Raw genomic sequence first — 15,726 nt, 5'->3', positions numbered from 1 at the left:
TGTTCAAAGAAAAATATTTAGTTATTATATTTATTGGTTCTTCCTCACCCCAAATAGCTGGAAAAAATCTGACAAAAAAGACAAACCAAAGCTTGGGTCTTGAGGTTAAGTATTAAATCAGATAAATGCATTAAGCCTATAAGAAATGCACCAAAGGTTTTGGCTAAAGCTATGATGATAACTATAATATTTGCCTTACATTTACATTTATGAATTTGGCAGATGCTTTTATCCAAAGCAACTTAGAATAATTGGTATGTTTGCTGCCCTGGGATCAAACCAGTGAGCTTTGCGATGCTAACTATAAAGCAGTGTTTGCACTAAAACAATTGCACAGCTGTTTATTACTGTAACTTCACCCTAGGAGTTCATTTTTAGTCTTTTATGATTACCGGTGCATGTTTTACTCTGCCTCTGTGGGTTTTACGTGAGCCTGCTAGAAGCATCTCTGTGAACGTGGGTAAAATAATGTATTTGAAGATGGTTCAACAGATACAGTACATTGGAGGGCAAATTTCCTAGAGATCTGATTTGATAATAAACACACCACAGGGATGTGCCTTGAGAGAAATGACTGTCAATTTTTTTCATAGTCTTAAAAATCTTCAGTGCTGCTTTAGTTATTCCACAACGATTCATAGTGTCCATATAGACCCTTTTACAGCTCACGTGATCAAATAGCCTGCGCGCGCATTTGGGCAACAGAAGTGGTGTTATTCCCCATTGGTTCTAACGTGGTAGCAACTCAGAAAGTTTATTAAAACGGTTTCTCAACATCAAAATGTCCAGTTGTTGCGTTTGGTTGCACTAATATAATATACTAATATACGTATATATGTATCTGGCAACTTTATTTTTGGCCATCTGCTAACGTCTTTTATCCACTCCACTGTAGTACACGGATCTGGTAGGTGTGGTGAAAATGTTGATAAAGTCAATTTTTTTAAAATAACTTACTGTTTGTGTTGCTTCACTGTTGATTCTTACGATACTTCCGTTGCCTAAATGCGCGCGCATACGCTGCCACGTCATCATTGTGTACAAACAGTAAAAGGGTCTATAGGACACCACTATTACATACATTGTAAAAAAGTATAACATTTCTTCTAATCTGCCTGGTTCGGAAAAAACTTTTTTAATTTTTAATGAAATTCTATTTACCAAAGTAAAATTAGGAGGTCCAGTATGACACTATTATTTATTTGACCTGTTTAGTATTTGAACATGGAGCCATTTCAGCAGGCAGACTAAGCTCTTGGAGACTAAGTGAGCTGTCGTGGTAAAGCAGGTGAACACAGTAAACAGATCATTTACATACTGAGCAATTAACAGCCTCTCTTGTGACTGGTAAGGTGTAGATTTTTCTTTTATCTTGATGATTTCTGATGAAACAAACCCGTTTCTCTCTATAATACAGTAGAGACATCGACCTCTCATTCCAATTGCATATTTGCATTTGACATTTGAGGCTGATTTGGGTGCCTCTCCCACTGAGCTACACAATGTTTCCATCCCAATTTGCAGGTTTTCCTGTCTGAAACGAGTGAGTAATATAATTCACCCAACTGAGAGGATCCAACCCTTACAATATTTACATCTTGACATTTCAGAGTTTGATAAACATGAATTAAAACCAGGCGGGAAGACCTCAAAGGAAAATCTCAGTTTTATCTTATTAAAATACAGAACAAAAATGAGGAAAAATGGTTATTGTTCCTCCTAATATTTAAGGGTGTTGCAGTTGTTCACCATTACTGATATACATCAACCAACAAACAGTACAATTTGTTAAGTTTAAAATGTTAGTCAGGTGGGATTCAAACTTGCAACCTATTGCACTCAAGGCAAGATATTTCCCTCCAAGCCACGTCTCAGTGTACATAAAGATAGGGATTTGAGCCCACCTAAGACTGAAATACTAGAACCGCCTCAGGTTATTGTTAAAGATATTGTTCCCAATTAGGTGTAGACGCAAGAGACCCGAGAGAGAAAAGGAAGTAGATGGTGGGTGGAAAGAAAGTGAGAAATCGAGAGAAATAAGAAATATAACTCCTCCGGGACAAGCACTCATACAAACACCCGCACACGTACACGTCATAATTCACACATCTGAACTTCCATCCACTCAAACTCCTCCCAGGCATTGTATGTGTGTGTGAAAACTACTTCACCGTGTGTCCCCATTGAATTCTACAGAGGCCAAATTGTGGAATCCCATCATGTTGGGAACATAGAAATGAAATGCCCTGTCACTGCGGTTAGTGAGATGCATGATGAGAAAGAATGTGATGGAAAGAATCGTTTCTCACTTGAGGAGTCCATCTCTCGGGACGGTTGACATTTTCACGTTTTACACGCACACACGCACACCGTAGGCTGTTGACCAGCCGTGTCAGCCACCATTTTGACCCAGTCAGGATGGATTAATTTGATGTGAGGTAATGTGTGCAGAAATGAATTGATTGGCTGTTGTGCTGTGTGCTGCCCAGCCGCCGAAGGACAGATCCATTCCTTAGAGTCGCATAAAGAGCGTTCTGTTGTGAAGGATGTTCCTTTTGCACCATTCCACAGATTGTCCTGTTCCAGCTTGCTAAATGTTGTGCCAATCTAACAGTCTATTGCAGTTTTTCTCAACCTCAGCAAACCTCCAAGGGAGACTGGAGATGATTATTTAAAATAAGATATGCATAAAAAACACTAAAAACCAAAATGGTTATTTTTATAACAAAAATAATGTATATTTCTAGTTATGCCAAGCTCTAGGATATTTTACTGTAAGAAATTAGCTGTAGTTATGCAGCTGTTTGCCAGTAACTGTATATTTAAATGTATGTTATTTACTGGCAACAGTTTGTTCAAAGTTAAATAGACATTAAACATTGACACATCTTTGTCTTAACAGAATAAAACTGTAAAATATCAGCCTCATGCATAGCATTCTGGGAACCAGAAATCCTCATCAACATTTTTCAGTTTTTTTCTGTTTCCAGAATGCTTTGCATGAAGCTGTTATTTTAGATTTATTATGTAAAGATAAAGACTTGTTAATGTTTAATGTTCATTTAACTTTGAACAAACTGTTGCCAGTAAATAACATCAATTTAAATCTAGTTACTGGCAAACAGCCATATCTATAGACATTTTTTAACAGTGTGGGTTACAGATGTGAGTGGGGCTCTTCAAATATTGTTATAGACACCTTGAAGTCATAAAGATTGAGATCCACTGTATTTTGGGATGTTTGTGTTGGTGGGCAAGCTATGCTATGCTATTCCTCAATTACTGCCTAATAAGACTTATGTGTGAGCCTGTCTATGAAATCCAGGATAAAGTCTTAATTGAATTATGATTTATTTAATTATTGATTTAACATTGATTTCAGTCTTTGGCACGGTGTTAGTCAATATTAATATATCAAAGTAATATTTACACAGAATGTTCTTTACATTATGTATAATGATTTTATATAATTTTAACTGTTTTTATATAGAATAATGTAAATCACAACAAAAAAAATGACTTTCTTGGTTTTCACAACCAGGGTCGCATATATTGTTACCCATGTACAAAATGACAATATCTTTTATTGACCAGCCCTATAACAGAATTTTCATTTTTGGGTGAACTGTCCCTTTAACTGAAGTCAAATCTAAGGCAGAGCTAGCACTCATGACCAATAAATCTGAAACAAGCAAGCAAGATTAAAATAAAGGTCCCTGCACAGATTTAGAGGTTGCATTTCGGGCAATATGATAGCGGCCCCAAAGCTGAAGTATTGATCTGTGTGTTCACATTCGAAGTCCACATAGCGGTCCTGTACAAAAACCCCTTCCACAAGCAGAGATCAGAAACTTTACACTGCACCACAGTTAGAAATTATAATACAAAAGCTGATTCTAGGAACCGTTCCAAGCATTAAAGGGCTTGTTTAGCAGCTCAGACGAAATTTCAGCCGAAGTCTTTGCATCCCTGTAAGGTGAAACCCTCTGAGCTGTAGTGATTCAAAATAAAATGTTTTGAATGCTTCAGACAAGACAGGCAGAATAAATTCTGATGTTTGTATTTTATTTTACTCATTATTGCAGCTTACATTCTCTCTCTCTCTCTCTCTCTCTCTCTCTCTCTCTCTCTCTCTCTCTCTCTCTCTCTCTCTCTCTCTCTCTCTCTCTCTCTCTCTCTGCTGTAATAGATTTTGCTCTTCATCTGTCTTGCTTTTTCAAAAACATGTCTAAAATTTAAAACCTTCAAAAAATGACACTCTTCATTGATGTAATATTGAGATAGTGAGAGGTTGTAAATCTTCTTTTGAATTTCAATCATTTTGACAACTCAAAGCAAGTAGCCTTTGGGCCCCCGAGCAGTTGTGTTATTAATTTTCTGTTTTTTGTGACCCTCGTGGTTTTAATTAAAGTTTTCATTTCAAAAAGAATCATACACAATGCTCTTACGTTTCCTCCATTAGAAAAACTGTAAATTGATTTTTTTTGGGGGGGGGCAGACAGAGTACTGCTGTAGAACCATTTCCATAAATATGACACATTTATGCCACATCAAACATAGCTGTTCATACTATATATAGGGCAATATATGCAAGTGGTGACAGTTTGTGGTGAAATGACAGACTGCAGGTGTGCATGTGTAAATTACCCGCTGACTCCAGTGTCGCAGAGAGATGTTCTGATGAAATATGTCTGCTTCTGTGTGTTTTTGCAGTGCATGTGAAGGCTGGCACATGTGAGGTGATCGCAGCTCATCGCTGCTGTAACAGAAATAAGATTGAGGAGCGATCACAGACAGTCAAGTGTTCCTGCTTTCCGGGACAGGTTGCAGGAACAACGAGAGCTGCACCCTCCTGTGTTGATGGTAAAACCTTTACTTCATTTCAATTCTGCAAATTTTTCTCTAAAATTTCAGCTTGTTTTCTATGTGGAATACACTACTATGGGTGTAGATGATCGCAATGTAACAGTTTTAAATCACAATACATTAAACATAAACAATCCAATATAGGAGCAGGATATGCATATACATATTATACACTTACCTAAAGGAATATTAGGAACACCTGTTCACTTTCTCATTAATGCAATTATCTAATCAACCAATCACATGGCAGTTGCTTCATTGCATTTAGGGGTGTGGTCCTGGACAAGACAACTCCTGAACTCCAAACTGAATGTCAGAATGGGAAAGAAAGGTGATTTAAGCAACTTTGAGCGTGGCATGGTTGTTGCTGCTAGACAGGCCGGTTGGAGTATTTCACAATCTGCTCAGTTACTGCGATTTTCATGCACAACCATTTCTAGGGTTGACAAAGAATGGTGTGAAAAGGGAAAAACATCCAGTATGCGGCAGTCCAATGCCTTGTTGATGCTAGAGGTCAGAGGAGAATGGGCTGACTGATTCAAGCTGATAGAAGAGCAACTTTGACTGAAATAATCACTCGTTACAATTGAGGTATGCAGCAAAGCATTTGTGAAGCCACAACACACACAACCTTGAGCCGGATGGGCTACAACAGCAGAAGACCCCACCGGGTACTACTTATCTCCAATACAAATAGGAAATAGAGGCTACAATTTGCACAAGCTCACCAAAATTGACAGTTGAAGACTGGAAAAATGTTGCCCAGTCTGATGAGTCTCGATTTCTGTTCAGATAGTCAGATGGTAGAGTCAGAATTTGGCATAAACAGAATGAGAACATGGATCCATTATGCCTTGTTACCACTGTGCAGGCTGGTGGTGTAATGGGGTGGGGGATGTTTTCTTGGCACACTTTAGGCCCCTTAGTGCCAATTGGGCATCGTTTAAATGCCACGGCCTACCTGAGCATTGTTTCTGACCATTTCCATCCCTTTATGACCACATTGTACCCACCTGATGGCTACTTCCAGCAGGATAATGCACCATGTCAAAAAGCTTGAATCATTTCAAATTGGTTTCTTGAACATGACAATGAGTTCACTGTACTAAAATGGCCCCCACAGCCACCAGATCTCAAAAAAATAATGCATCTTTGGGATGTGGTGGAACGGGAGCTTCGTGCCCTGGATGTGCATCCCACAAATCTCCATCAACTGCAAGATGCTATCCTATCAATATAGGCCAACATTTCTAAAGAATGCTTTCAGCAACTTGTTGAATCAATGCCACTTAGAATTAAGGCAGTTCTGAAGGCGAAAGGGGGTCAAACACAGTATTAGTATGGTGTTCCTAATAATCCTTTAGGTGAGTATATATGCATATACCACACTTGAACACATAAATATTGGATACAATTTAATTAAAATTTTATTGAATTGTCTTATTGCTACTTTTCAATATGGAATGAATTGTATTTACGTTTATAATCTCACACCGTCCGCCATTGATTCTCTTACTGAGGTCATTGCACTGCTTTATGGGATTGCTGTAAGCATTATGTGTTCACATAAACTAAAACTACAGAAACTGTGTCCTGCATCTTTTTCTTTTTCTCTCTCGACTGTCTGGCTGTTTCATTTAATATTGTGTCAACACTGTCCACTTGACAGAGAAATCAATCGTTATCTTATTTTGCCTGACTGTAAGCTCAGGGAAAAATAGCTCAAGTGTCTCCACACGCAGCACTCTGCGGGAGAGGAAATGTCAAATAAGCTGTGTTTCAGACCATTTTTTGCTACGTCCATATCAAATCTCTACTCATCTGTTGTTTATGACATGTAGTGTATGTATTTTTCATACACTACATGTGTCAACTTTTAACATTAGTCAAGGTTTTTTTGCACCACCAAGTCAGAACTTGTAGGTTGTGAGTTGTTTTTAAAATTGATTTGTGTCATATGCTGAACAAATTTAGGAATCAATATCAATATTTGTTAAGAAAATTCCCAAATGAGATTTAGTAAAAACATGACATTATTGTAGCAGATGAGTAATAATTGAATAGGCAAAATGCAGCTTTAGATGTCAGTAGATTTTATGTCAATTTAATTAAATACAAGATTATCATTGGCTTACAGTTCACAGTAATCCATTTGCAACTGAGTGTGTCAATCTGTCCAATGTACACATATACAGTAGGCTTTGCGTTCCATCTGTGCTGTTGTTAGTAAATGTGCTAGAGGTACATTGTCAGAAACAATTATCCAAAAATTGTCCCATATCTGTCAGTCCCTCACTCTGGCAGTAACCTTTCAAAGAGGATACTTTTGCACCTAAAAAGTGCATATTCGTACTACAAAGGTAATAATGTATACATATCTGAACTTAAATGGTATGTTGTAGGACCTTTTTAAAGGGGAAATATTAGGGTTGGGCGATGAATCGCCTGCGATTCTCATGTGTATCTCATCAGTAAAGCCGGTTTTGTGATTAGAAGTTAATCGCCACCTGCTTTCGGATTGAGCGGCATTTACTACACAGAGCCGTATTTCACCGAGAAACTCTGCAAAATCGCATACGTTATCAGAGGCGATTTGTCCACGATTATGAACGAGATTTTGTAGGTGGTAGATTATTTTCCTACTTAGCCCCTAAGCTCTGAAATGATTTACCAAACAATGTTCGAGAATAAGCAACAGTCGATAACTTTATGTCTAAACTAAAGACATATTTCTTTAACAAAGCCTTCACATAATTTGTCTGGGAAATATACTTTTGCCGTATACTACCTCAGATATTACATAAGTTTGCATATCTGCACCTAAACCTCTGAGGTCCTAACATGCATGTATTAGGTGCAAAGGTGTACTTTTTGAAAGACACCACCCTAGTGACAGCTTGACACCTCTTTTCTAAGAGTGTGTAGAAGCTTGTTGGCACTGAATAAACAATGACGTATTTTAAATAACCACAGTGCAAAGATATTTCAGCACGTTTTAAAGCCAAGGTACACTGTGTGAAAAAGTGGCACAGCTGTCTTCAGTTTAGGAGTATGTGTTTACTAACCCCCTTGCTCTTGTCAATGTTCCCTGTGATGTAGCATCTATAGTCGCTCAGAAGTGGTGGTGTCAGATGCAGCCGTGCTTGGACAGTGAGGAGTGTAAAGTCCTGCCCGACCTCACAGGCTGGAGCTGCAGCACAGGCAACAAAGTGAAGACCACTAAGGTTAGTAGTATACAGTACACACATTACATACATATACATGCACACACACTTCAAAACAAGTGCACTGTCCTCTGATGCCCTGACTTTGAAAACTTTCAGGGGCGTTCAAACTTCTATTTCTAAATGATTGTAAAACAGGCAGTAACACCTCCTGTTGAAACATCCTAATCATGATGTATCACTATGGTGTAAAATCAGCGTAGATTGTTTTTGGGATTTGCTTTCCCAATTATCACAATTGTAGCTCTGCTGTTTACTTGTTACAGCTGGGAAATGTTTAACTTCCTCTGCTGAAAGCACACAAGTGCTTCTCTTCCCCCATCTCTCACTTTGCCTTTGGTTCCAAATCTTAGTGAGCCATCTTGTTGCCTTGTCTATACTTGTGATATAGGAATCCGCCTTATATCGCATAATTTTGACTGAAATGGAACTCGTAGACAGACAATGGGCCCTATTTTAACGGTCTAAAAGAGCGTGTCCGAATCCACATTTGCTAGTTTAACAACAGGAAAAATGGTTGTTTCCTATTCTCGTAATGGGTGTGTTCTGGGTGTAACGTTCAATAAACCAAAGAGTCTCATCTGTCACTCTCTTTAAAAGCCAGTTGCGTGGATTGCCTATTTACATTGTAGAGATTGTAAGCAGAAGAACTGTAAGCAGAGGAAGAAGACCACCAGTTTAAGAATGAATTGCATTGTGTTTTATTTATTGAAATGGTTATTTTTATAATTAAACCTTTGGTTCTCTATAAACGTTATTATTTAAGTCATGTAGTAATAAGTAAAATAAGCAGTGTTTTAATTGCTGGTAAAGTATGGTGCATGATCCTGTAATCTCAAAAGGTTTTTATAAGAATAATTAACAAATATGCAAAAAAAAGGTATGCATAAGAAAAACAACAAACAGGAGATAAGCCGTTTCTCAATATGCGTTCTTGTCTGTACTTGTGTTCTTGTGGACTTGTGAAACGTCATCAGTCGCGGCCCAAGTACTGTTTCAATTCAAAGTTCACATCAAGCCCAAGTTCACATAAAATCCCCGGATGTGTTCTTGATCCGCCCATTTTATCGAGGATGCATCAGAGGACTTATGACAACGAAGTTTCCCAGAATGCATTTCGCGTCAGGAGTTCGTTCTTCCAAGTCTGAACTTGCAAATTCGAACTACGAAGGACACAAGTCCGAGTTCGGCATACTTGGTTTTGAGAAACGGCTATAAAGATTTTTTTTCTTCTTTTCCAAACTATATTTAACAAAGTCAGCTTGACAACCATAAAAGGCCTGGTACACAACATATAATTTTTACACAGCAGACAAGCATGGTAGGAGATAAAGATTTTACAATGTTTAGAGGGGCATTTCAGTACTCCGACAGCGCCCTGAGTGTTTTGAAAAGCATTACTTAAAATTGGTTCTCATCTCACCATATCCAAAGGTACAAAAACATCATATACAATAAATCCGTGGGGAAGCATTTTAAAAATTTTAAATAAATGCAATCTTAGCCTTCTAAAGTCCTGTAAACTGTCCTCATTTATGTACAAGAGACTTAATTTATGTACAAGAGACTCGATAATAATCTTTTACATTTTAATACATTAATTTTTCATATTAATAAAAGTTTTTGTGCTGCATCCATGCGTATAAAAAGCAAACATGCGTCGTCATCCCATAATATATTACTAATGCGCTCTTTAAATAACAAAAACAATATTGCGCCATTGACTTTAGACGTTTTAGTTGGGCAATAGTATTTTAGTTGCCTCAAAATAGCAACGAGCCATCAATGCGCCTGAACACACCTCGTTTTCAGACCAGAACGGCCATGGGCGCACAAATGGGCGCAAATGCATTTGCTATTTAAACAACATGACGCTGAATGTGAAAATAATAACTGCACCGCTCTGAAACTTGCATCGTGCTAAGTGCTGTATTGTGCCAGGTGTATGATACAGTAGGGCCCATTTACTTTGTGTTATAAAAATATTTCTGGTCACAAATAGCATACAAGTGTGATGTATAATATACAGTTACATAACAAAATACCTTATACTGTATCTACATAACACATGGATATTGAGTAAAATAGGCAAGTTTAATAACAATGAAAAAAACTTTTTTGAAAAATACTTTTTTGTTTGTTTGTTTGTTTGTTTAAGGAACTATGAGTTACAAATTTTGTTAAGCTTTTTGTTCAATGATTGTCTTGTCTGTAAAGGATACATGTAATTCTGTCTTTTTAAATTTGTCGGAAGAAGGTGAATAAGCTAATTTCTTTATTTTAAAATCCAAAATTTCATCTGTCATGACCTCTTTAACAGGATAGCAAAGTGTTTACTGGTTGCGCATTTCAGAATCTTGGTACTGTATTGTTTGCACGTTGTATTGTGAATATAAAGTTTCCAGACATCCTGAAAACACTAAATTTTGAATACTGTGCATCCGGAGCGCATACATATTTAGATGAATTTTTTACTCTTGCTCTGTGACCTAATTCATATTGTTGTGAAATCACCCTGAACCGCACCTTACGAGTTTATGTAAACAGAGTCTGAAGTTTGTTGGAAGTGACATCAAAACAATACAGCCTGATTTAAAAACAGAAGAATGAGACGATGCCTTTTTATCATGCCAATGACGCTTCTTGAATTTTGACAGAGAAAAAGAGAGAAAGAGACAAAGTAACACAAGTAAAGCAACAAACACTTCTGTTTTGGGTGACATACACTTCCTATAACAGTCTATGTTGGGATGTATGGTTTCATAAAGTATCATCCACCGAACCATTCTGATGCATATAGACGGTTTCATCGGACCCAAGTGATAAACGTCTGGATCCGAACTTTACCTCCGGTTTCGTTTTTTTAATGGTCTGACTAGTTGCTAAACTGATCTCTTGAACAAATGCCTCATCGAAAATAACTATGTTTTGGTTTCCTAGGAAATCTATGTGTTGTTTTTTTGCTTGTTATATAAATAAACTACGTTTAAAGTACTTTGTTGTTATTTATTCTTAGCGGCGTTTACCGGAAGTTACGTGCGGACCGCGCCAGCCACTTATTTATGTTGTTACTGCTGAAACCGTCTATAAGGTTCTTTGTAGAGGAAATGGTTTGACAGACTACTGGCATCACTGTGGGACAAACCCATTTAGGACCTTTATATGATTTTCAAGAGTAGCCTATATATGTGAACCGAGCTGACACAAAGTTAAAGGCGAACAAAGTAGTGGTAAAGTAAACTGACCAAAAGACTTTATTGTCAACCTTTATTGTGGACTGTGCCATCAATGTCTTGTATACACTTATTTTGTTATTATTAAATAGACCACATCACGGTTCACGTCACAGGCAGTTCCCACTGCGCATGTCGGGGTCAGAAAAGTCATTACAGGTGATTGAGTTGCGTATTATTCGGTATTGTCAAAAATGCTTACTTGCATCGTGGGCTTTGAAAATCGCATCAGGTCTTCCGTTACGTTTTCGCGATTCATGCAGAATCTCAAAAACAAAAAAACATCTGCGGCTGCAAGCAATTAACGTGCAGACTGGGACAATGCAAATATCAAAGAGGCTTGTGTTTGTAGTGCTCACTTTATTTGAGGTAAGTCATCATTTTTCAGCCCTGTTAGGTTAAATTATAAAGCCAGGATAGTATAACAGCTTGACCCCATGCTGCGTGCACACCCGATAATCATTCAATGTTTACAAACCTTGAAGGGGTCTATATTGAACGCATTTCCCAATAAAAAACCACAATAGATTAGCCTGACGTTGTCATACTCAATTCTAGTCAAAATTTGAGTCTGATACCGCTCCATTGGGCTATGATTATGAGGCGTGTCTCAACCGAAAAATGCCTCTGCACTCAATTGGATAGACCTATGACCAATCAGAGCAACAGAGCATGTGATGTATGTTGAAATGACGTCTTTTGCAGCCTGACCGAACTGCTAGTTATTTCGCTACAATGACACTAGCATTATGTATAATATGTATTTTCTTATTTTATATTTAAAGTATAATTTTTGTATATATATATATATATATATATATATATATATATATATATATATATATATATATATATATTTTATGTTGCAGAAGCACTTTGTTCCTACGTGAAGTACCTCTTTGCACTTCAATAAAAAAGACCTATTTGTTTTGCAGTAGTTTTTTGGGGAGGGTTTTTTTTTTACGCAAAGCCATAGAGATATATATCGTCCACCGAGATATACAGCAAAATATATAGAGATATCGGTCCATATCGCCCAGCCCTATCAACACCTACTATGTTTACAACATTTCATTTATATCACAACATTAAGTATTAACTATCTCTTACCATTTGTACATTAGTTGAACTTCATCCACGACGATAGCCATTACGTTTGCTTGAAAAATATCGGAGCCTAGCATGTCCCTCCACTTATTCAGCAGCCACGATTCCGGGCTTCCGAAAAGAAGCTGGCAACGACCACTAATTATATCCATCTCATCGTGCACACCGAGTTGCATCGCCATTACACCCATTTCAGTTGCTTCTTTAACTTGGTCCTCCATAAGTGCGACCAACTTTACCGAATCCCGTAGGAATAACGGCAAAACATCTTTCTGATTAACAAATGCCTGATCAAAAAACAGACTCAATGTCAGAATCCACACATCTGAATTCTGCAGCGGCAGCCATTTCGTTGTAAATAGATTCAACACACGCGCTCTTTGGTGACGTGGTTGATTACGTTACTGTTGATCATCTGTCCATCATCGTGTAAAGCCCGCCCTGACAATTTGATTGGTCGACCAGCTTTGGGTCTCGCATAGTAGCTCCTCAACGGAGAAACCCCAGACCGATGTTCCCGTCCTCAAAATGTTGTGGGCGGGGCTAAGATCGGCTGGCACCCAGGCTAACAATAGATGTACAGTAGTCCAGAATATTCTTAATTGTAATAAAGCAATGCATGGGGCGTTTCTGAAAAAGTATCATATTATATAAGGAGAACGACAACCCCCTTTTTTGAAAACCCCCCAAAAAGTCATACCCAAACTAAAATTGGGTACCCAAACTAAAATTAACCCCACCCTTCCAGAGGGGTTTCATGAAATACAAGAAATGAAAGGAGAGGATGTGGTCTGATCATTGAATGATGGTGATAATGATGATGATCTGACTTCTCTACTCTGCCTGCACACCTCTTAACATTAAACACGCACGTAACACAGATCCATTTTTAATCACAGTGAATTGATGGGAGCCTGCATGTGTTATGCAGGGTGTTTGAAAGTGTGTGATGTTTCTTTAGATGAAGCAAAACCTTGGTGCTTTATGAATAAAAAAGCTGCCTAAAAGTAACATAAGTGTGTGCCCATGTGTGTGTGTTATCAGATCTTGTATTTCTTTGGTCTGTCTAATTACACACACATACTACTACATGTTTACTTCTGAAGATGTTAATAGTGTGTATTAGCAAAAAATCCCATACAGTAGCATTGAAGGGGGGACAAGAGGCATGTTTTGCCATACATTACTGTAGAAACCTTAGCAGGGTAACATTAAGGTTCCCTCAGGGTAACATAGCTCAATTGGTACAGCATTGATTAGAGCATAGAGTTTGATTCTCAGATAATAAAATGTATACTGTAGCTTTAATGCACTGTAAGTCGCTTTAGATAAAGCAAACGGAGACAGGCATGTTTTATGCCTCTTTTCAGATGTCCGCTACATCCCACTGTTTTCCATGACCTTTCAGTGGAGCTTAGTCACAAAATGCAGAGGAGAGAAGCAGAGCGGCTTTGATCAGTTATTGATCTTTAAATTGACTAATCTTCACAGTATGTGTTAAAACTCGCCAAAACCCGAAAGAGCTATAAAAGAAGAAGAAAGAAAGACAAGAAGCAAAAGGGTGGATCGAGTTTCGGGCATCGTGCCACGCTGCTTTCCTCAGGTGTCCCTCTGTGCCAGCTTGGAAGGCAGGCTCTAAATGAATGAGTTTGCTCGGGTGCCAACTTCTTCACCCAGAGCTACAGGGGAGCATGCCCACAACAAGTGGGAACAAATAAATGTAAGCCATTAATGAAAGATTTACTAATGGAGATACCAGGAGAACCAGGCATCAACTTCTTTTTACCAGGGCTGTGTGCTATGTATAATAATTGATGTTATGGGGTTATTTATGCCACAGGTGATTCAAATGGGATAATATTGAATCTAAACTCATTCTCTTTCTCTATTTCAGGTTACACGATAGTTCTGTGCTCTGATCTGCGACCTAAGCTCTTTGGAAGAAAAAAAAATACAACAGAAGAAAATTGGACTACCTGTGATCCAATAGACGGGATTGTTTAGTATCACTCATACTGAGATTATTCACAGTAACAAAAAGAAACTGAGGACCAGACTGATGTCTCCAGACCTGCATCTACCATCAACATTAGGACCATCCTAAAGCTCATGTGTCCTTCTCAGTGGACCCTCTGGCCGTCTGGACACTCATTCTTCTCTATCAAAACTGGATTTATAGACAAAGGAGTGGATTGGGCCGGGAGGGTTCACTCTGAGTTGTTTTTTAATGAAGATATCTGGATCATATACACCTGTGCATCCCAAAATGGAGTTTAAGCAGAGCAAACATCTCTTCGGCAACATCAAAGCTTCAATTCTGATTTCATCTTCATCATTAAGTTCTTTCCAAAACTTCCTCATCATTCTAGCACTACCTGATGAAAAGGTCCGATAATTGCTTCGCTCTTGTGGAACCTTTATCCTTTAAATGGCATTTAAACATGTAAAAATCAATCCAGAACTCATCTACTGTATATTGTTTGTTTCTAAACTAAAGCTTTTCAGCCCCACAGTCTGAAATATGGGAGAATAGATGTACCAGTATATTATAGAAAATGTAAAAGTGTAAAACATCCAAAAATCTTATTCTCAAAACAAGCAGAATAAAATGAAAGGTTATCACTTTTATTATCAGTGTTTTTATCCAGCCTGGTAACTGCTATTGAGTACATGTGTCAGTATTATATTCATTTATTAAAGATGTCAAAAAGGCCTGTTTTTTGTACTTTAATTTCATAGGCTGCAACCTCACAGCTTTTTGTGACTCCAGTAACATTATTCATTTTTTTTCATTCGCCGATACTGATAGATGGAAAAATAACATAATCAGCATTATATATTTGTCTTATGTTTTCTGACCTTTTTGCCTTCAGACAAAACCAGTCAGTGAAGATGAATGCCCTCATCTTTCAAAAGGTGCTAAAATAAGAAAAGTCTTTGCTGTGTAAACATTATGCATACAGCTCTCTCCCTATCTCTCTTTCTCTCTCTAAAATGCTTTCGTATTTGTCTAATCGAAGGATCAAATCTGTTCAATGCACATGCATTAGCTGTGAGGAAATCCTGAAAACGGTTGTGCATGTTATTAAGTGATTACAGAAATTAGCCCAAAATAAAATTCATGAGTGTTAACCTCAACAACAGAGACTCTGAGAGAGTGAGCTCAGAGAAAGGCACGAAGAGAGATATTTGAAAGTGAAATGATGCAAAGCTCGTGCATGGAGATGCATGCTGATACGGTAGTACATGATATCATGAGCACACACGCATCCACAGGCACGCATACGCATACTGAA

General features: G+C 37.9%; 2 protein-coding genes across 2 annotated transcripts in view; both read left to right on the top strand.

The window, feature by feature from the left end:
- The window catches only part of LOC135729456 (putative helicase mov-10-B.2), a 167,785-nt gene extending 158,685 nt beyond the window's left edge, over positions 1-9,100 (top strand). Inside the window, exon 18 of the transcript XR_010525683.2 lies at positions 8,997-9,100. The gene's annotated coding sequence lies outside the window, so the exon portion shown is untranslated. The remainder of the gene's footprint in view (positions 1-8,996) is intronic.
- tafa3b (TAFA chemokine like family member 3b) overlaps positions 1-15,142 on the top strand; it is a 101,764-nt gene extending 86,622 nt beyond the window's left edge. The window contains exons 3-5 of the mRNA XM_065247143.2: positions 4,714-4,863; positions 7,966-8,090; positions 14,325-15,142. Of these exons, the coding sequence (XP_065103215.1) occupies positions 4,714-4,863; positions 7,966-8,090; positions 14,325-14,336 (287 nt within the window). The 3' untranslated portion in view covers positions 14,337-15,142. The remainder of the gene's footprint in view (positions 1-4,713; positions 4,864-7,965; positions 8,091-14,324) is intronic.
- Positions 15,143-15,726: the final 584 nt, after the last annotated feature.

This window comes from Paramisgurnus dabryanus, chromosome 11 (genome assembly GCF_030506205.2).
Source record: "Paramisgurnus dabryanus chromosome 11, PD_genome_1.1, whole genome shotgun sequence".
NCBI classification, from domain to species: Eukaryota; Metazoa; Chordata; class Actinopteri; order Cypriniformes; family Cobitidae; genus Paramisgurnus; species Paramisgurnus dabryanus.
Note: the sequence above shows the minus strand (reverse complement) of the source record. Positions and strands in the feature narration are given on the sequence as shown.